At 58.5% G+C, this 18,513-nt stretch overlaps 3 protein-coding genes and 1 long non-coding RNA gene across 4 annotated transcripts; all 4 read left to right on the top strand.

Moving 5' to 3' along the window:
* Positions 1 to 306: 306 nt before the first annotated feature.
* On the top strand, positions 307 to 5,245 carry LOC126642269 (acidic amino acid decarboxylase GADL1-like; the record flags this gene model as incomplete). Its single annotated transcript, XM_050319682.1, is given in 9 exon segments — positions 307 to 374; positions 684 to 736; positions 829 to 876; positions 879 to 891; positions 983 to 1,064; positions 2,276 to 2,475; positions 3,484 to 3,535; positions 3,911 to 4,000; positions 4,609 to 5,245. Coding segments are annotated over 9 exon segments (780 nt in total), but the record flags the coding sequence as incomplete, so codon positions are not given.
* Positions 5,246 to 7,274: 2,029 nt separating this feature from the next.
* Positions 7,275 to 9,727, top strand: RNF212B (ring finger protein 212B). The gene is made up of 7 exons (XM_050319681.1): positions 7,275 to 7,795; positions 8,248 to 8,300; positions 9,002 to 9,076; positions 9,156 to 9,271; positions 9,348 to 9,396; positions 9,470 to 9,542; positions 9,681 to 9,727. Exons 1-7 carry the CDS (start codon positions 7,696 to 7,698, stop codon positions 9,725 to 9,727), a joined length of 513 nt encoding a protein of 170 aa, XP_050175638.1. The 5' UTR covers positions 7,275 to 7,695.
* Positions 9,728 to 12,710: 2,983 nt separating this feature from the next.
* On the top strand, positions 12,711 to 18,454 carry ASB8 (ankyrin repeat and SOCS box containing 8). The gene is given in 5 exon segments (XM_050319680.1): positions 12,711 to 12,881; positions 15,047 to 15,151; positions 16,699 to 16,825; positions 16,828 to 17,353; positions 17,406 to 18,454. Coding segments are annotated over 5 exon segments (879 nt in total). The 5' UTR covers positions 12,711 to 12,764; the 3' UTR covers positions 17,410 to 18,454.
* Positions 15,356 to 16,621, top strand: LOC126642267 (uncharacterized). The gene is made up of 3 exons (XR_007629407.1): positions 15,356 to 16,040; positions 16,123 to 16,500; positions 16,586 to 16,621. It is a non-coding gene; the product is annotated as an uncharacterized LOC126642267 (long non-coding RNA).
* Positions 18,455 to 18,513: the final 59 nt, after the last annotated feature.

Here is an 18,513-nt window from a genome sequence, read left to right as displayed (position 1 = left end):
ACCCCTTCCCAAGCCCCCTAAATTCCCCAAGCCCCCAAATCCCTCCCAAATCCCTCCAAACCCCTAAAAATCCCTCAAGCCCTCCCAATCCCCTCAGACCCCCAAAAATCCCCTCAAACCCCCAAAATAGCCCCCACCCCCAGGGCTCGGAGCCTTTCTTCGTCTGTGCCTGCGGCGCCACCGTCCTGGGGGGCTTTGACTCCCTCCCAAACCCCCTAAGGCCCCATCAAATCCCCCCAAATCCCCCAAACCCCCAAATCCCCCAAATCCTCCCCAAACCCCCCAAAATAACCGCCCCACCCCCAGGGCTCGGAGCCTTTCTTCGTCTGTGCCACCAGCGGCACCACCGTCCTGGGGGCTTTGACTCCCTCCCAAACCCCCTAAGGCCCCTTAAATCCCCCCAAATCCCCCCAAACCCCAAAAATCCCCCAAATCCTCCCCCAAACCCCCCAAAATAACCGCCCACCCCCAGGGCTCGGAGCCTTTCTTCATCTGTGCCACCAGTGGCACCACCGTCCTGAGGGTGTTCGGCCCCCTCCAAAACCCCTAAGCCCCCTAAATCCCCCAAATTCCCCTCCAAACCCCCAAATCCCCTCAAACCCCCAAAATCACCCTCCCAGGGCTCAGAGCCTTTCTTCGTCTGTGCCCAGCGGCACCACCGTCCTGGGGCGTTCGACCCCTCCCTCCATCGCCGCCATCTGCGCCCGCCACGGGCTGTGGCTGCACGTGGATGTGAGTCTGGAGGCGTCCCCGCTGGGGGGTCTAGGACCCCCCTGGAGGGATTTGACCCCTCCCAAATTCCCACCCCCTCCCCAAAAATTCCCACAGGCGGCGTGGGGGGCAGCGCCCTCCTGTCCCCGAAACTACGGCACCTCCTCGAGGGATCCACAGGTGGGACCCCCAGCCCCTCCTCCAAATTCCCCCCACCCCCTGGAGGTTTGGGGACCCCAGCCCCCTTTTTGGCCCCCCCTCCCCCCCCCAGGGCCGGTTCGGTGACGTGGAACCCCCACAAGCTGCTGATGGTGGGGCTGCAGTGCTCGGCCTTCCTGCTGAGGGACGGATCCGTACGTGCCCCCTCCCCAAATTCCAGACCCCGGGATGGGACCCCCAGACCCTCAGGGACACCCAGAGACCCCCCAGAGGTCCCCCAGAGACCCCCTCCAGGGGGGTCTCTGGGTGTCCCTGGGTTGGCGCTGGGGGTCTCTGAGGGTCTCTGGGTGTCCCTGGGTTGGCTCTGGGGGTCTTTGGGGGTCTCTGGGTGTCCCTGGGTTGGCTCTGGGGGTCTCTGGGTGTCCCTGGGTGTCTCTGGGTGGTCCCTGGTTGTCTCTGGGTGGTCCCTGGGTGTCCCTGGTTGTCCCTGGGTGTCTCTGGTTGTCCCTGGGTGTCCCTGGGTGTCCCTGGGTGTCTCTGGGTGGTCCCTGGGGTGTCTCTGGGTGTCTCTGGGTGTCCCTGGCTGGTCCCTGGGTGTCTCTGGGTGGTCCCTGAGTGTCTCTGGGTGGTCCCTGGGTGTCTCTGGCTGGTCCCTGAGTGTCCCTGGGTGTCCCTGGGTGTCTCTGGCTGGTCCCTGGGTATCTCTGGGTGTCTCTGGGTGTCTCTGGCTGTCCCTGGGTGTCCCTGGGTGTCCCTGGATATCCCTGGGTGTCTCTGGGTGGTCCCTGGGTGTCCCTGGCTGTCCCTGGGTGTCTCTGGGTGGTCCCTGGGGTGTCTCTGGTTGTCCCTGGGTGTCCCTGGGTGTCCCTGGGTGTCCCTGGGTGTCCCTGGGTGTCTCGGGGTCCTGGGTGTCCTGGGTGTCTCTGGTGTCCCTGGGTGTCCCTGGGTGTCCCTGGGTGGTCCCTGGGTGTCTCTGGGTGTCCCTGGGTGTCTCTGGGTGGTCCCTGGGTGTCCCTGGGTGTCCCTGGGTGTCTCTGGATGTCCCTGGGTGTCTCTGGGTGTCCCTGGGTGTCTCTGGTGTCCTGGGTGGTCCCTGGGGTGTCTCTGGTTGTCCCTGGTTGTCCCTGGGTGTCTCTGGGTGGTCCCTGGGTGTCCCTGGTTGTCCCTGGGTGTCTCTGGTTGTCCCTGGGTGTCCCTGGGTGTCCCTGGATATCCCTGGGTGTCTCTGGGTGGTCCCTGGGTGTCTCTGGGTGTCCCTGGGTGTCTCTGGGTGGTCCCTGGGTGTCTCTGGCTGGTCCCTGAGTGTCCCTGGATATCCCTGGGTGTCTCTGGGTGGTCCCTGGGTGTCTCTGGTTGTCCCTGGGTGTCTCCAAGCCCCCCTCCCAACCCCGCGGTGCCCCCGCAGGGGCTCCTGCAGCGCTGCCACGGGGAGGGGGCCCCGTACCTGTTCCAGAGGGACAAATTCTACGGGGCCGAGCTGGACCCGGGTGACAAAAGCCCCCAGTGCGGGCGCCGCCCCGACGGCCTCAAGCTCTGGCTGCTCTGGAAGGCGCTGGGGGCGCGGGGGCTGCGGGAGCGCGTCGAGAGGGCCTTCGCTGCCTCCCGGTGAGCAGAGACAGGGGAACCCCCCGCACCTGTGGATGGGGAATCGTCAACCCCAGGGCACCCCCCGGATCTGTGGATGGGGAATCACCCACCCCAGGGCACCCCAGTGGGGAATCACCCACCCTGTGCCACCCCCCGGACCCCTAAATGGGGAATCATCAACCCTGTGCCACCCCCTGGACCCCTAAATGGGGAATCATCAACCCTGTGCCACCCCCCGGACCTGTGAATGGGGAATTGTCAACCCTGTGCCACCCCCCAGACCCTTAAATGGGGAATCACCCACCCTGTGCCACCCCCCGGACCTGTGAATGGGGAATTGTCAACCCTGTGCCACCCCCCAGACCCTTAAATGGGGAATCACCACCCTGTGCCACCCCCTGAGCCCCTAAATGGGGAATCATCCACCCTGTGCCACCCCCTGAGCCCCTAAATGGGGAATCACCCACCCCAGGGCACCCCTGGACCCCTAAATGGGGAATCATCCACCCTGTGCCACCCCCTGGACCCCAAAACGGGGAATCACCTCTCCTGTGCCACCCCTGGACCCCCAAACGTGTCCTGACCCCTCCTCCTGCCCCCCAGGACCCCCCAAAACATGCCCTGACACTCCCCCCCCACCGCCCCCTCTCAGACTCCCAAATGTTCCCTGACAAACCCCCAGACCCCCAAAATGGGCTCTGACCCCCAGGACCCCCAAAATGGGGTCTGGACCCCTCAGGACCCCTAAATGGGGTCTGACCCCCAGGACCCCAAAATAGGAGGTCTGCCCCCGATGCCCTCAGGACCCCCTAAATGGGGTCTGACACCCCAGGACACCCAGGACCGCCAAAATGGGGTCTGACCCTCCCCAGGACCCCTCCAGGAGCCCCAAAATGGGGTCTGACCCCCCCCAGGACCCCCTAAATCGGGTCTGACCTCCCCAGGACCCCCAAAACGGGGTCTGACCCTCCCCAGGACCCCCTCAGGACCCCCAAAATGGGGTCTGACCCCCCCGTGCCCCCCCAGGTTCCTGTTGCAGCAGGTGAAGTGCAGGGAGGGGTTCCGGCTCGTCATGGAGGTAGGGAAAGGTTGGGATTGGGGTTTGGATTGGGGGTTTAGGGGGGCTTTGGGACCCTAAATGTGCTGGGGGAGTGGAATTCCAGGGGTTTAATCCCTCTTGGGGTGGGGAGTTAAATCCTAGAGGGGTCAAATCCTCGAGGTTTATAATCCCAGAGGATTGAATCCTCCTGGAATTCAAATCCCAGAGGTTGAAATCCCAGAAATTTAAACCCTGGGATTTAAATCCCCCTGGAATTTTCCGCTCCAAGGGTTTAAATCCCGGAGGATCAAACCCTGCGGGTCCCAATCCCAGAGAATTCAATCCATGAGGTCAAATTCCCCCCGAATCCTGGGAATTGGGATCTCCTTCCCCACCCTCTCCCTGTTCCCACAGCCGGAATTCATCAACATCTGCTTCTGGTTCATCCCCCCGAGCCTGAGGGGCCAGGAGGAATCCCCGGAATTCTGGGAAAAGCTGGGAAAGGTGAGCTCAGAATCCCCAAATCCCAACCACAATCCCTGCCCCAAATCCTAAAAAATCCAAAAAAACCCCCAAAATCTCCAAAAGTCCTCCTCCCAAAATCCCCCAAATCCCAAAACATCCCTAAAAATCCTCCCAAATTCCCTTCCAATTCCCCCTCCCCAAATCCTGAAATGCCTGGAAAAAAAATCTCTTAAAATCCCCCCCAAAAATCGGAAAAAAATTGGGAAAAAATTTTAAAACAATTTTAAAAAAAAATCCCTTAAAATCTCCCCCAAAAATTGGAAAAAAATTGGGAAAATATTTTTTAAAGAAATTTAAAAATTTTTAAAAAAACTGGAAAAAATCAGAAAAAAATTGGAAAAAAATTGGAAAAAAATTGGAAAAAAATTGGAAAAAAATTGGAAAAAAATTGGAAAAAAAGTTTAAAAGTCAAAAAAATTAAAAAATCAAAAAAATCATTAAAAAAATTGAAAAAATGAAAAAAAATCAGAAAAAATCGAAAGAAATTGGGAAAAATTGACAAAAAAATTTTTTAAAAAAGGAAAATAATCCCCAAAAATTCCCCCAAATCCCAATTAACTGCCAGCTGTTCCGTGTCCCCTCCCCAGGTGGCCCCGGCCATCAAGGAGCGCATGATGCGAAGGGGGTCCCTGCTGGTGGGGTACCAACCCCAGGGGTCCCGCGTCAACTTCTTCAGGGGGGTCGTCACCAGCCCGGCCGTCACCCGGAGGGACCTGCAATTCCTGCTGGATGAGATCCAGGAGCTGGGCCAGGACCTGTGATCCCCCCCCAAAACAGGAGCACAACATCACTCGAAAAATCGCCCCCAAAATGCCAAATAATCCCCCCCAAAATCTCAAATAATCCCCTCCCAAATCACCCCAAATCGCCAAAAAATCCTCCCCGAAATCACTAATAATCCTCTCCCCAAAATCGCCGCAAATTGCAAAAAAACTACCCAAAAAAAAATCAAAAAAATTGCCCCCAGAACCCTCCCAAAAATCCACAAAAACCTCCCCAATAATCCCTAAAAATAATCCATAAAAATCTCCCACAAAGCATCCAGAAAAATCCTCCCATAAATCTCCCCAAAATGCTCCCAAATCCCCCCGAAATCTCCCCAAATGCTCCCAAATCCCCCAAAATCTCCCAGTAACGGGGACTTGGATTCTCTTGTCGAATTGTCGGGGGTTATTTTGTTCTCTTCGCTCTGTTTTGAGTAAATTCCATTTATAATTCATTTCATTTGTTTCGTTTATCGTTCTTTCCTTCCCTCCCTTTGCTCGAGGGGTGCAAATTTTGGATGATTTTGGGGGCAAGGGGGTTTTCTGTTCTATCAGAGGTTCCTCCTCCCAACTCCACCCAAGGCACAAAGGGGCAACAGCAAAGAGATAAAAGGGGAAAAATCAGGCATTTTGGTGAAAAAAAAAAAGGGACTACAAAGATCCAAAGGGAAAAAGGCTTTGGTCAGGAAAAGTGGGGAAGATCTTTGGCTCCTGGAGGGGTTTTACCTCAACCAGTGCCCAGCACAGGGGGACAATCCCTGCCCTGCTCCTGCTTCCCACAGTATTCCTGACCCAGGAGTGCCAGGATGCCTTGGAATGATGTCAAGAATCATCTCCTCACGTTTACCGCCCTTTTCCCCTCACATTTCCCACCCTTTTCCCTCATATTCCTCACCCCTTCTCCCTCACATTTCCCACCCTGTTCCCCTCACATTTCCTGCCATTTTTCCCTCACATTTCCCGCCTTTTTCCCCTCACATTTCCCACCCTTTCTCCCTCATTTCCCACTCTTTTCTCCTCATAATTTCCTCCCTTTTCCCCTCACATTTCCACCCTTTTCCCCTCACATTTCCTGCCATTTTTCCCTCACATTTCCCGCCTTTTCCCCCTCACATTTCCCACCCTTTTCCCCTCAAGTTTTCCCGCCCTTTTCCCCTCACGTTTACCGCCCTTTTCCCCTCACATTTCCTGCTCTTTTTTCCTCATAATTCCCTCCCTTTTCCCCTCACATTTCCCACCCTTTTCCCCTCACATTTCCCACCCTTTCTTCCTCATATTTCTCACCCTTTCTCCCTCATATTTCTCGCCCCTTCTCCCTCATATTTCTCGCCCCTTCTCCCTCATATGTCCCGCCCTTTCTCCCTCACGTTTCCTACTCTTTTCTCCTCATAATTCCCATCCTTTTCCCCTCACATTTCCCACCCTTTCTCCTCATTTCCACCCTTTTCCCGTTTCCCTTTTCCCCTCACATTTCCTGCTCTTTTCTCCTCATAATTCCCACCCTTTTCCCTCACATTTCCCACCTTTTCCCCCTCACATTTCCTACCCTTCTCCCCTCACATTCCCTGCTCTTTTCTCCTCATAATTCCTGCCCTTTTCCCCTCACATTTCCTGCCCTTTTCCCCCTCACAGTTCCCGCCATTTCTCCCTCATTTCCCACCCTTTTCCCCTCAAGTTTTCCTGCCTTTTTCCCCTCACATTTCCCACCCTTTCTCCCTCACATTTCCCGCCCTTCTCCCCTCACATTTCCTACCCTTTTCCCCTCACGTTTCTCACCCTTTCCCCCTCACATTTCCCGCCCTTTTCCCCTCATTTCTCACCCTTTCCCCTCATTTTCCCGCCCTTTCTCCCTCACGTTTCCTGCTCTCTTCTCATCATAATCCTCTCCCTTTCCCCCGCACATTTCCCACCCTTTCTCCCTCACAATTCCTGCCCTTCTCCCCTCACATTTCCTGCTCTTTTCTCCTCATAATTCCCGCCCTTTTTCCCCTCACGTTTCCCACCCTTTTCCCCTCACATTTCCCGCCTGTTCCTCAAATTTACTGCCCTTTTCCCCCTCACGTTTACTGCCCTTTTCCCCCTCACGTTTACTGCCCTTTTCCCCTCACATTTCCTGCTCTTTTCTCCTCATAATTCCCTCCCTTTCTCCCTCACGTTTCTCACCCTTTCCCCCTCACATTTCCCGCCCTTCTCCTCACATTTCCTGCTCTTTTCTCATAATTCCCTCCCTTTTTCCCCTCACGTTTCCCACCCTTTTCCCCCTCACATTTCCCACCCTTTCCCCTCACATTTCCCACCCTTTCTCCCTCATAGTTTTTCTGCCCTTTCTCCCTCACGTTTCAATCCTTTCCCTCACGTTTCTCACCCTTTCTCCTCATATTTCTCGCCCTTCCTCCCTCACGTTCCTACTCTTTTCTCATCATAGTCTCTCCTTTCCCCCTATTTCCCTGCTCTTCTCCTCATTTCCAATCCTTTTCCCCTCACATTTCCTGCTCTTTTCTTCTCATAATTCCCGCCCTTTTCCCCTCACATTTCCCACCTTTCCCCCCTCATGTTTACTGCTCTTTTCCCCCTCACGTTTACTGCCCTTCTCCCCTCACATTTCCTGCTCTTTTTTCCTCATAATTCCCTCCCTTTTCCCCCTCACATTTCCCACCCTTCCTCCCTCACGTTCCCCAGCCTTTCTCCCTCATTTCCCACCCTTTTCCCCTCAAGTTTTCCTGCCCTTTTCCCCTCACGTTTCCAATCCTTTTCCCCTCACATTTCCCACCCTTTCTCCCTCACGTTCCCCAACCTTTCTCCCTCCCGTTTCCCGCCCTTTCTCCCCTCACGTTTTCCCCCCCATCATTCCCTCCTGGGCTTCCCCCAGGTGCAGACGTACCTGAGGCGGCTCCTCAGCCCATCCCCACCATGGACTGGTTCCACTGCAACCGCTGCTATCGCCAGGACGGTGCCCAGTTTGCCGTCACCAGCTGCGGCCACATCCTGTGCCAGGACTGCGGGGGCACAGGTAGAAACACCCCGAAACAGAGCTGGGGGGGGGAGGGGGGTTTGAACCCTAAAAATGCTGAAAAGGGGGGAATTTCCTTCAATTTAACTCCTCAAAATGAAGGGAAAATGGCGGCTGGAGACAATAAAATGGGTTCCTCCCTCAATTTAAACCTCTAAAATATTGGAAAAAAGAGGGATTTTCCTCGATTTTAAATTCCTCAAAAGATGGGAAAAGGGGGATTTTCCCTCTATTTAAACCCTTCAAATGGTGGAAATGGAGGATCACACCTCAATTTAAGGCAGGTTTTCCTTCAACAGAAACACTTAAAATCTCAGGTGAAAAGGGGGGATCCCCCTCAGTTTAAGCCCAGAATAATGGAAAACAAGGTTTTTCGCTGAATTTAAACCCTTTTTCACCTCAAATCTGCCTTTTTTTCTGCTTTTCTCACCTTTTTTCTCCCCTTCCTACAGGTCCCTGCCCCATCTGTTCCTCCGCCTGCCGCTACCTGCCCCTGTCCCACCAGGCCAGTCATGTCCCTTTTCGCCTCACAGTTTCCCACCCTTTCCCCCTCACGTTTCCCACCCTTTTCCCTCACATTTCCCACCCTTTTCCCCTCACATTTCCCTCCATTTTCCCCTCACATTTCCTGCCTTTTCCCCTCACGTTTTCCTTCATTTCCCCTCACGTTTCCCATCCTTTCCCTCACATTTACTCGTTTCCCTCTATCCTCCCTCCCACATTTCCCACCCTTTCTCCCTCACATTTCCCACCCTTTCCCCTCACGTTTTCCACCCTTTCCCTCATTCACCTTTTCCCATCCATTTCCCCCTTTTCCCTATTTCCCTTTTCCCTCACATTTCCGCCCTTTCTCCCTCACATTTCCCACCCTTTCTCCCTCACATTTCCTGCCCTTTCTCCCTCATATTTCTTGCCCTTTCTCCCTCACATTTCCCTCCCTTTCCCCCTCACATTTCCCTCCCTTTTCCCCCTCACATTTCCCACCCTTTTCCCCTCACGTTTCCAATCCTTTTCCCCTCACATTTCCCAGCCTTTCTCCCTCACATTTCCCACCCTTTCTCCCTCACATTTCCCGCCCTTTTCCCCTCACATTTCCCACTCCCGTCCCTCCCTTTTTTCTCTCCCTTTTGCCACCCTCACCCCTCCTCACCCTTTTTCCACCTTTTTTTACCCCCCTCCTCCCCCTTTCTTCCCCCTTCCCAACAGATGCGCCCCCAGGACAAGCTTTTCTTCAAGACTCCAACATCCATCGCCCTCAAGCACCTCTCCCACATCTCACAGGTGAGGGGGACGAGGGTGACGAGGAGGATGTGGGTGACAAGGGGACAGCACTCCAGCCCCGTCCCCGGCCCCCTGGCAGGTGTGGCGGTTCCAGATGACACAAGTGCAGCTGCTGCTGGACTCGCTGCGGGACTCGGCTCGCCGGGCACAGGCGGCGCTGGAAGAGGCCAAGGAGGAGCTGGCGGAGAGGAGGAGGTGAGGGGAACCCTCCCTGCTGGGTGAGGGGGTCCCACCTGGGGGTCCCCAACCATCATTCCCTCTCCCTTCACAGAGAGGTGGAGTCGCTTCGCCGGGAGAACGCGGAGCTGCGCCGAGCTCAGGTGACCCCCCAAAATCTCCCTGTCATGGCCCTCTGTGCCCCCCCAAAAAAATGCCCCCAACCTCTCCCCACAGGTCTCCGGGCTGGCTCAGGGCAGCCGCAGCAGCACCCCCCGCCCCATCGGCATCACCTCCCCCTCGCAGTCAGGTAATGGACCCCCCACATTTTAAGGAGGGGGTCTCCCACCACATTTTAAGTGGGGGTCCTTCACCATAAAATCCTTCCCCTCCACCTCCCCCTTCCTCATGGAGTCCCTCTAAATTTCTCCTCCCTCCTCCCTTCCAGTGACCCCCAGCCCCGCCCGTGCAGTTCAGTGCCAGGTGGTCAGGTGAGGAGGGGAGCACCCAAATTTGGGTGGGGTCCCCAAGTGTAGAGGGGATCCCCAACCCTCCCACCCCTTCTCTGCAGCCGCTCGGCCCTAGTGGAGACCCCGCGGTCCCGCAGCACCTCAGTGTGGCAGGTGAGACCTCCCCACCACTCCCTAGTATGGGGTACCCCAAAATAGGGGGCGTTTCCCACAATGCTTTGCACCACAGCCACAGGCGGGCGGAGCCTACAGGGAGTCAGGGACCCCTCTGGCCTCCAGCGTGGGTGAGCGGCCCCAAATCCCTGAGGTTTTACCCCAAAATGCTGCCTCCAGCACAACTCCACTGCATCCCTAGCCCCTCTCGCCGCCCCACCCTAGGCTCCCGCCCCTCAAATCAAGCCCCGCCCCACCTTTAAGCCCCACCCCTTCATTAACCCACACTCTTTTCTCCAATGACTTCCCCTAAGCCACGCCCCTCTTTTGCACAGGCCACACCCCATTTACAACCAAGCCCCGCCCCTTCATTTACCACGCCCCCTTCTCCTTCTCTACCCAATCCCGACCCTTGTATCTGTAAACCCCGCCCCTTCCCTTCAAAGTACGCATCTCCCCTCTCATCTGACCACGCCCCCTCCACTTAAGCCCCGCCCCCAGCGCCGTCTCCAAGCTCCGCCCACGGGCAGGGCCGCAGGTGAGTGTCAAGGTGGGGGTTGGGGGATTTCGGGGTGCAGACCCCTGATCCCTCCTCCCTCCCCCAGGACCACCCCTGGACCTGCTCTGTGGGTCCCCTGGGCCACCCCGGCGCTGCCCAGAGCTGTCTCTCCTGGTGAGACCCCAAAACCCCACGGAGGGACCCCAAAACCCCTGATCCCTCCCTGTAGGGACCCCAAAACCCCGGGGAGGGACCCCAAAACACTCTCCGGTGGGACCCCAAAACACCCTTGGTGGGACCCCAAAACACCCTTGGTGGGACCGCAAAACCCCAGGGAGGGATCCCCCAGAGAGGACCCTGAGGACCCCTTGATCCCTCCCAGGGACCCCAAAACGCCCTTGGTGGGACCGTAAAACCCCTTGAAGGACCTCAGAAAACCCCATGGAGGGACCCCAAAACCCCGTGGTGGGACCCCAAAACACCCTTGGTAGGACCCCAAAACCCCAGGAGGGACCCTAAACCCCATGGGAGGACCCCTAGAAACCCCTCTGGGTTTCTCCTGTTCCTGTAGGGACCCCAAGCCCCCCTGTACCCCCCTAATGCCCCTTTTTGCTCCCTCAGTGCCCCCCATGACTGGGACAAGCGAGGGGCAGGTACTGCAATGGACTGGGGGCTTTGGGATTATACTGGGAGACACTGGGAGGGCCATGTGGGGTCACTGGGAGAGACTGGGATGAACTGGGAGGGGCTTCAGGAGGTGGGAGAGACTGGGAGGGGGAATTTGGGGGAACTGGGAGGGAGTGGGAGGGGGATTTGGGGGAACTGGGAGGGGGATTTGGGGGAACTGGGAGGGCTTTGGGGGTGACTGGGAGGAACTGGGAGGGGTTGTTGGTTCTGTGGCCACGCCCTCAAATTCAGTCGCCACCCCCTTAAATTCAGTCGCCACTCCCCAAATTCAGTCGCCACCCCCTCAAATTCAGTCGCCACCCCCTCAAATTCAGTCGCCACCTCCAATTTCCCCCCACTCAGGGCCCCCCTCCGTGGGGGGCGCGGGAGCGTTCCCGGCGGGATCGGGATCCCCTCGGGATCGGGATCGGGCTCGGGCCGGAGCCCCGGCGGTAGCGGAGCCGCAGGAGCCGGGCCGGGAATGTTTGGAAGATTCCCGGGATTCCTCCGGGCCCTGGAGAGGTTGGGAAAGGAGAGTTAAAAAAAAGAACAACAAACAAACAAAAAAACCCACAAAAAACCCTCGCCGGTTTTGGGCCGATTTGGGGCTGTTTTGGTGGTTTCTTTCAGCGCCCTTTGGGGGGTCCTGAGAGAGGGAGGGGGATTTTGGGGGTCCTGAGAAGGGGAGGGGAATGGGGGGATTTTGGGGGTTCCTGAGAGGGGAGGGAGTGGGGGGACTTTTGGGGGTCCTGAGGGATGGGAGTTGAAGTGGGCTCAAAAAGGGAAGGGGGACTGGGGAGCTCCTGAGACGGGGATGAGTTGGGGACCTCCCGGGTGTTGGGGGGTTCTCTGGGATGAGGAGGGGATCCTGGGGGGTCTCTGGTGCGACCCTGGGACCCCAACACCTTTTAAATTTCTTCAAGACCCCAAAATCCGCTTTTTTCCCCAAAAATTTGGGGCTCCCCGCGCCGCCCCCCTCCGGGCCGCTGGGGGGCGCCAAGCGCCGCCGCTCTCCGTCTCTCCGGCCGCGCCCCTTCCTGCGCTGATTGGCGGGGAGCGCGGGAGGGGGGCGGGGCTTGAGGGCGGGAGGCGCCGGTCATTGGACGAGAGTGAAGGGCGAGGGGCGGGGCCTGGGCGAGGCGGAGCCGGATTGGTGGAGGGGCCCGCGGGGGGGCGGGGCGCGGGTTTGGTGTGCGTCACTTCCGGGTTAGCGGCGGTTTCCGCCGACCGCTGGGCCAGAGCCGCCCCTAGGACCCCCCAGGACCTCACGCGATCCCCAAATACCCCCAGGACCTCCCTGGGATCTCCCCAGGACCTCCCTGGGATCCCCCAGATACCCCCAGGACCTCCTGGGACCCCCGAAATACCCCCAGGACCTCCTGGGGCCCCAAATACCCCCAGGACCCCCAAATACCCCAGGACCCCCAGGACTCCCTGGGATCCCCAAATACCCCGGACCCCCAGGTACTCCTGGGACCCCCAAATACCCCAGGACCTCCCCGGGACCCCCAAATACCCCAGGATCCCCGGGACCCCCACATACCCCAGGACCCCCAGGACCTCCCTGGGACCCCAAATACCCCCAGGACCTCCTGGGATCTCCCAGGACCCTCATGACCCCCTTAGACCCCTTTAAATCCCCCGGACTCCTTGACCCCTAAACCCCCAGGACCCTCCCAGTGCCCCTCTCCCCGGCCTCCGTGTGCCCCGGGTGGTCGTGGGGTGCCGGGGATGCCCCCCGGCCATGTGGTACGTCATGCAGAGCGTGCAGAGCAAGTACTCGCTGTCCGAGCGGCTCATCCGAACCATCGCGGCCATCCGCTCCTTCCCCCGCGACAGCGTCGAGGACCTCATCGGCAGGGTGAGACCCTCGGGGGGATGGGAGAGACCCCCGGGGGGATGGGAGAGACCCCCGGGGATGGGAGAGACCCCCGGGGATGGGGGGATCCTCATCGGCATGGTGAGAGCCCCGGGGCATGGGAGACCCTCATCGGCAGGGTGGGTTTCTGACCCCAGGGTGGTCCCGGTGCCCCAGGGTGGGTTTGGTGATCCCAGGGTGGATTTACTGATCCCAGGGTGGGTTTGGTGATCCCAGGGTGGATTTACTGATCCCAGGGTGGGTTTGGTGATCCCAGGGAGGGTTTCCTGCCCCCCAGGGACTGTTCCTGACCTCAGGCTAGTCCCTGTGCCCCCAGGGAGGGCTTCCTGCCCCCCAGGGTGTGTTTCCTGACCCCGGGGTGTTTCCTGTGCACCCAGGGAGGGTTTGGTGATCCCAGGGTGGTGGGTGCTCCCCAGGGAGTGTTCCTGACCCTGAGGTGCTCCCTGTCCCCCAGGGTGGGTTTCCTGCCCCCCAGGGTGGGTTTGGTGATCCCAGGGTATGCTCCTGACCCCGGGGTGCTCCCTGTCCCCCGGGGTGCTCCCTGTCCCCCGGGGTGCTCCCTGTCCCCCAGGGCGGTCCCTGTACCCCCTAGGGTGGGTTTCCTGACCCCCAGGGAGTGTTCCTGACCCTGGGGTGCTTCCTGTGCACGCTGGGTGGGTTTGGTGATCCCAGGGTGGTCCCTGTGCCCCTCAGGGAGTGCTCCTGACCCTGAGGTGCTCCCTGCCCCCCAGGGTGGTCCCTGTACCCCCCAGGGTGGGTTTGGTGATCCCAGGGAGTGCTCCTGACCCCGGGGTGCTCCCTGTCCCCATGCCGCCCCAGGGTGTTCCTGCTGATCCCAGGGTGGTCCCTGTGCCCCAGGAGTGTTCCTGACCCTAGGCTGGTCCCTATGCCTCCCAAGGTGGGTTTGGTGCATCCTAGATCCGAGGTGCTCCCTGTCCCCGGGTGTTCTCCTGTACCCCAGGTGAGTTTCCTGCCCCCCAGGAGTGGGTTCGCTGACCCCGAATGGTCCTTGTGACCCCAGGGAGTGTTCCTGACCCCAGGGTGGTCTTTGGTGATCCCAGGGTGGCTCCTGTGCTCCCCAGAGGTGGGTCTCCTGCCCCCCAGGATTCCCTGTACCTCTGGGTCCTGTCCCCCAGGGTGGCCTTCCTGGCCTCCCAGGTGGGTTTGGTGATCCCAGAGAGTGCTCCTGACCCCGGGGTGCTCCCTGTCCCCCAGGGCGGGTTTGCTGATCCCAGCGTGGGTTTGGTGATGCCAGGGAGGGTTTCCTGCTCCCCAGGGAGTGTTCCTGACCCCAGGCTTGTCCCTGTGCCCCCCAGGGTGGGTTTGCTGACCCCAGGGTGGGTTTCATGCTCCCCAGGGAATGTTCCTGACCCCAGGGTGGGTTTGGTGACCCCAGGGAGTGCTCCTGACCCCAGGGTGGGTTTCCTGCCCCCCAGGGTGGGTTTGGTGATCCCAGGGTGGTCCCTGTGCCCCCAGGGAGTGTTCCTGACCCCAGGCTGGTCCCTGTGCCCTCCAGGGTGGGTTTGGTGATCCCAGTGAGTGTTCCTGACCCCGGGGTCCTCCCTGTGCCCCCAGGGTGTGTTTCCTGCCCCCCAGTGAGTGTTCCTGACCCCGGGGTGGGTTTGGTGACCCCCCTGAGTGTTCCTGCCTCCCAGGGTGGGTTTGATGATCCCAGGGAGTATTCCTGACCCTGAGGTGCTCCCTGTCCCCCAGGGTGGTCCCTGTACCCCCCAGGGTGGGTTTCCTGCCCCCAGGGAGGGTTCCTAACCCCGGGGTGGTCCCTGTCCCCCAGGGTGGGTTTGGTGATCCCAGGGTGGTCCCTGTGCCCCCCAGGGAGTGTTCCTGACCCCGGGGTATCTTTGCTGACCCCAGAGTGCTCCTTGTCCCCCAGGGTGGGTTTCCTGCCCCCCAGGGAGTGTTCCTGACCCCAGGCTAGTCCCTGTGCCTCCCAGGGTGGGTTTGGTGACCCCAGGGAGTGTTCCTGACCGCGGGGTGCTCCCTGTCCCCCAGGGTGACTTTCCTGCCCCCAGGGTGGGTTTGGTGATCCCAGGGTGTGCTCCTGACCCCGGGATGGTCCCTGTGCCCCCAGGGTGGTCCCTGTGCCCCCCAGGGAGTGTTCCTGACCCCATACTGCTCCCTTTCCCCAGGGAGCAGACGTGAACTGCCTGCACGGGACGCTGAAGCCGCTGCACTGCGCCTGCATGGTGGCTGATGCCGACTGCGTGGAGCTGCTGCTGCAGAAGGGAGCTGAGGTGGGGCTGGGGGAGCCCAAAACCATCACCAAAACAACAAAAACGAGGAGTTCTCCTGGCAAAAGGGGATTTGGGCACTGGAAGGGGCTCCCGAAAGGTGCCAGAGCTCGGGGAGGGGGTTGGGGTTTTTTGGGGATCAGAGGGGTTTTGAGGGGGTCCTGTGCAGGGGTAGGGGTTGGAGGGGATGATCCTTGTGGGGTTTTTGGGGGGATTAAACTGGATTTAGGGTTAGGTTTAACTTAATTTAAGCCTAAACTGAATTTGATTTAAGGTTAGGGTTCATTTAAAGGTTAAGGTCAGGTTAGAGTTATGTTCAGGTCAGGTTTCAGTTGGGTTTAGGTCAGGTTTCAGTTAAGGTTAGGTTGTTGAGATCAGGTCTAAGTTAGGTTTAGATCAGGTATAAGTTAAGGTCAGGTTCAGGTCAGGCTTCAGTTAGGTCTATGTCAGGTTCCAGCCAGGTGTAAGTTAAGGCCAGGTGTTAGTTAAGACCAGTTTTCAGCCGGGTTTAAGTCTAGGTTGTTTAGGTCAGGTTTAAGTTAAGGTCAGGTTTATGTCAGGTTCCAACCAGGTGTAAATTAAGGCCAGGTTTCAGTTAGGTTTATGCTGTTTTCTGCTGGTTTCGGTTAAGCCCAGGTTCCAGCCAGCTTTAAGTTAAGGTCAGGTTGAGTTAGGTTTAGGCCAGGTTCCAGTGAGGTTTATACCAGGTTTCAGTGAGGTTTATGCCAGGTTCCAGTGAGGTTTATGCCAGGTTGAATGAGGTTTATATGAGGTTTAAGTGAGGTTTATGCCAGGTTCCAGTGAGGTTTATATCAGGTTTAAGTGAGGTTTATGCCAGGTTCCAGTGAGGTTTATACCAGGTTCCAGTGAGTTTATACCAGGTTCCAGTGAGGTTTATGCGAGGTTCCAGTTAAGGCCAGGTTCCAGTGAGGTTTATGCCAGGTTCCAGTGAGTTTATACCAGGTTCCAGTGAGGTTTATGCCAGATTTCAGTGAGGTTTATGCCAGATTTCAGTGAGTTTATGCCAGGTTCCAATCAGGTTTATACCAGTTTTCAGTAAGGTTTATGCCAGGTTTAAGTGAGGTTTATGCCAGGTTCCAGTGAGTTTATACCAGGTTCCAGTGAGTTTATACCAGGTTCCAGTGAGTTTATACCAGGTTCCAGTGAGGTTTAGGCCAGGTTCTAGTCAGGTTTATACCAGGTTCCAGTCAGGTTTATACCAGATTTCAGTGAGGTTTATACCAGGTTCCAGTGAGTTTATACCAGGTTCCAGTGAGGTTTATACCAGGTTCCAGTGAGGTTTAGGTCAGGTTCCAGTGAGTTTATGCCAGGTTCCAGTGAGTTTATACCAGGTTCCAGTGAGTTTATACCAGGTTCCAGTCAGGTTTATACCAATTTTCAGTGAGTTTATGCCAGGTTCCAGTGAGTTTATACCAGGTTCCAGTCAGGTTTATGCCAGGTTCCAGTGAGTTTATGCCAGGTTCCAGTCAGGACCAGTCCCAGCCCGCACTCCCAATCCACACCCATCTCTGTCCCCCATCCCCTGTCAGGTGAACGCCCTGGACGGCTACAGCCGCACCGCCCTTCACTACGCGGCCGAGAAGGACGAGGCGTGCGTGGAGCTGCTGCTGGAGTTCGGCGCCGACCCCGACGCGGCCGACGGCAACCGCGACACCCCCTGCACTGGGCGGCGTTCCGCAACCGCGCGGGCTGCGCGCGGGCGCTGCTGGAGGCCGGCGCGCGGGTGGACGCGCGGGACCGCAACGCCGACACCCCGCTGGGCTGGGCGGCCGCCAAGGCCAACCTGGAGAGCGTGGCGGTGCTGCTGGACTTCGGCGCCGAGGCGCGCGCCCGCAACCGCCAGGGCCACGGCCCGGCCTCGCGCCTGGCGGCGCTGCTGCTGCGCGGGCCCCGCTGCGAGCGCGAGGAGTCCTGCCTGGAGCTGCTGGGCCGCGCCGCCGGCCGCCTGGAGCTGCGGCGGGACGGGGACGGGGATGGAATGACGCTCCAGGAGGCGGTGGCGGCGGTTTCGGAGCGGGACAGGCGGCTGGGAGAGCGGCTGGGCCGGCTGTGCGCGGCTCCCGCCAGCCTGCAGGGCCTGGCGCGCTGCGCCGTGCGCCGCTGCCTCGGCCACCGCTTCCTGCCCGACGCCGTCGAGGGGCTGCCCCTGCCCCCCAGCCTCAAGGAGTACCTGCTGCTCCTCAGGTGAGGGACAGAAACTGCCCCCCAGCCTCAAGGAGTACCTGCTGCTCCTCAGGTGAGGAAAACCTGGGAGCAGATTCCTCCAGGAGCACCTGCTGCTCCTCAGGTGAGGGGAAACCACCCCAGAGCTGCTGCCACTGCCCACCCAGCCTCAAGGAGCACCTCCTGCTGCTCAGCTAGAGAAAACCTGGGAGCAGATTCTTCCAGGAGGACCTGCTGCTCCTCAGGTTAAGGACAGAAACTGCCCACCAGCCTCAAGGAGTACCTGCTGCTGCTCAGCTAAAGGAAATCTGGGAGCAGATTCCTCCAGGAGTACCTGCTGCTCCTCGGGTGAGGGGAAACCACCCTGGAGCTACTGCCACTGCCCACCAGACTCAAGGAGTATCTGCTGTTCCTCAGGTGAAGGACAGAAACTGCCCACCAGCAAGGAGTACCTCCTGCTGCTCAGCTAAAGGAAACCTGGGAGCAGATTCCTCCAGGAGCACCTGCTGCTCCTCAGGTGAGGGACAGAAACTGCCCACCAGCTTCAAGGAGTACCTGCTGCTCCTCAGCTAAAGAAAACCTGGGAGCAGATTCCTCCAGGAGGACCTGCTGCTGCTCACCTGAGGAAAACCTGGGAGCAGATTCCTCCAGGAGTACCTGCTGCTCCTCAGGTGAGGGGAACCAGGGAGCAGATTCCTCCAGGAGCACCTGCTGCTGCTCAGCTAAAGAAGACCTGGAAGCAGATTCCTCCAGGAGGACCTGCTGCTCCTCAGGTGAGCAGAAAAACTCAAGAGACAAACACCCTGGAGCTACTGCCACTGCCTGCCAGCCTCAAGGCATATCTGCTGCTGAGCTAAAGAAAATCTGGGAGCAGATTCCTCCAGGAGTGTTTCCTGCTCCTCAGCTGAGGGACAAAAACTCTGGAGCAGCTTCCTCAGGGAGAACCTGCCGTTCCTCAGCTGGGTGAAAACCTGGGAGCAGCTTCCTCAGGGAAACCGTGCTGCTCTTCATCCCATGAAAACCTTGGAGAGGCTTCCTCGAGGAGCATTTTGTGCTGCTCAGCTGGTGAAATCCTTGGAGCAGCGGGTTCCCCTCCCAATTATATCCCAGCTCTTGCTTTAACACGGCCTCTGCTTCCCGGGGTTCCTTCTGGCTCGGGGTGGGGGGAGGGAAAGGAAGGA

Source organism: Myiozetetes cayanensis, unplaced genomic scaffold (assembly GCF_022539395.1).
Source record: "Myiozetetes cayanensis isolate MyiCay16 unplaced genomic scaffold, myiCay2020 scf228, whole genome shotgun sequence".
Lineage (NCBI taxonomy): Eukaryota > Metazoa > Chordata > Aves > Passeriformes > Tyrannidae > Myiozetetes > Myiozetetes cayanensis.
Note: the sequence above shows the minus strand (reverse complement) of the source record. Positions and strands in the feature narration are given on the sequence as shown.

Coding starts and splice junctions, on each gene's coding strand:
- RNF212B (XM_050319681.1), top strand. CDS start 7,696: ATGGACTGGTTCCACTGCAACCGCTGCTATCGCCAGGACGGTGCCCAG. Junction 7,796..8,247: donor CCAGGACTGCGGGGGCACAG/GTAGAAACACCC, acceptor CCCTTCCTACAG/GTCCCTGCCCCATCTGTTCC. Junction 9,077..9,155: donor ACCTCTCCCACATCTCACAG/GTGAGGGGGACG, acceptor GCCCCCTGGCAG/GTGTGGCGGTTCCAGATGAC.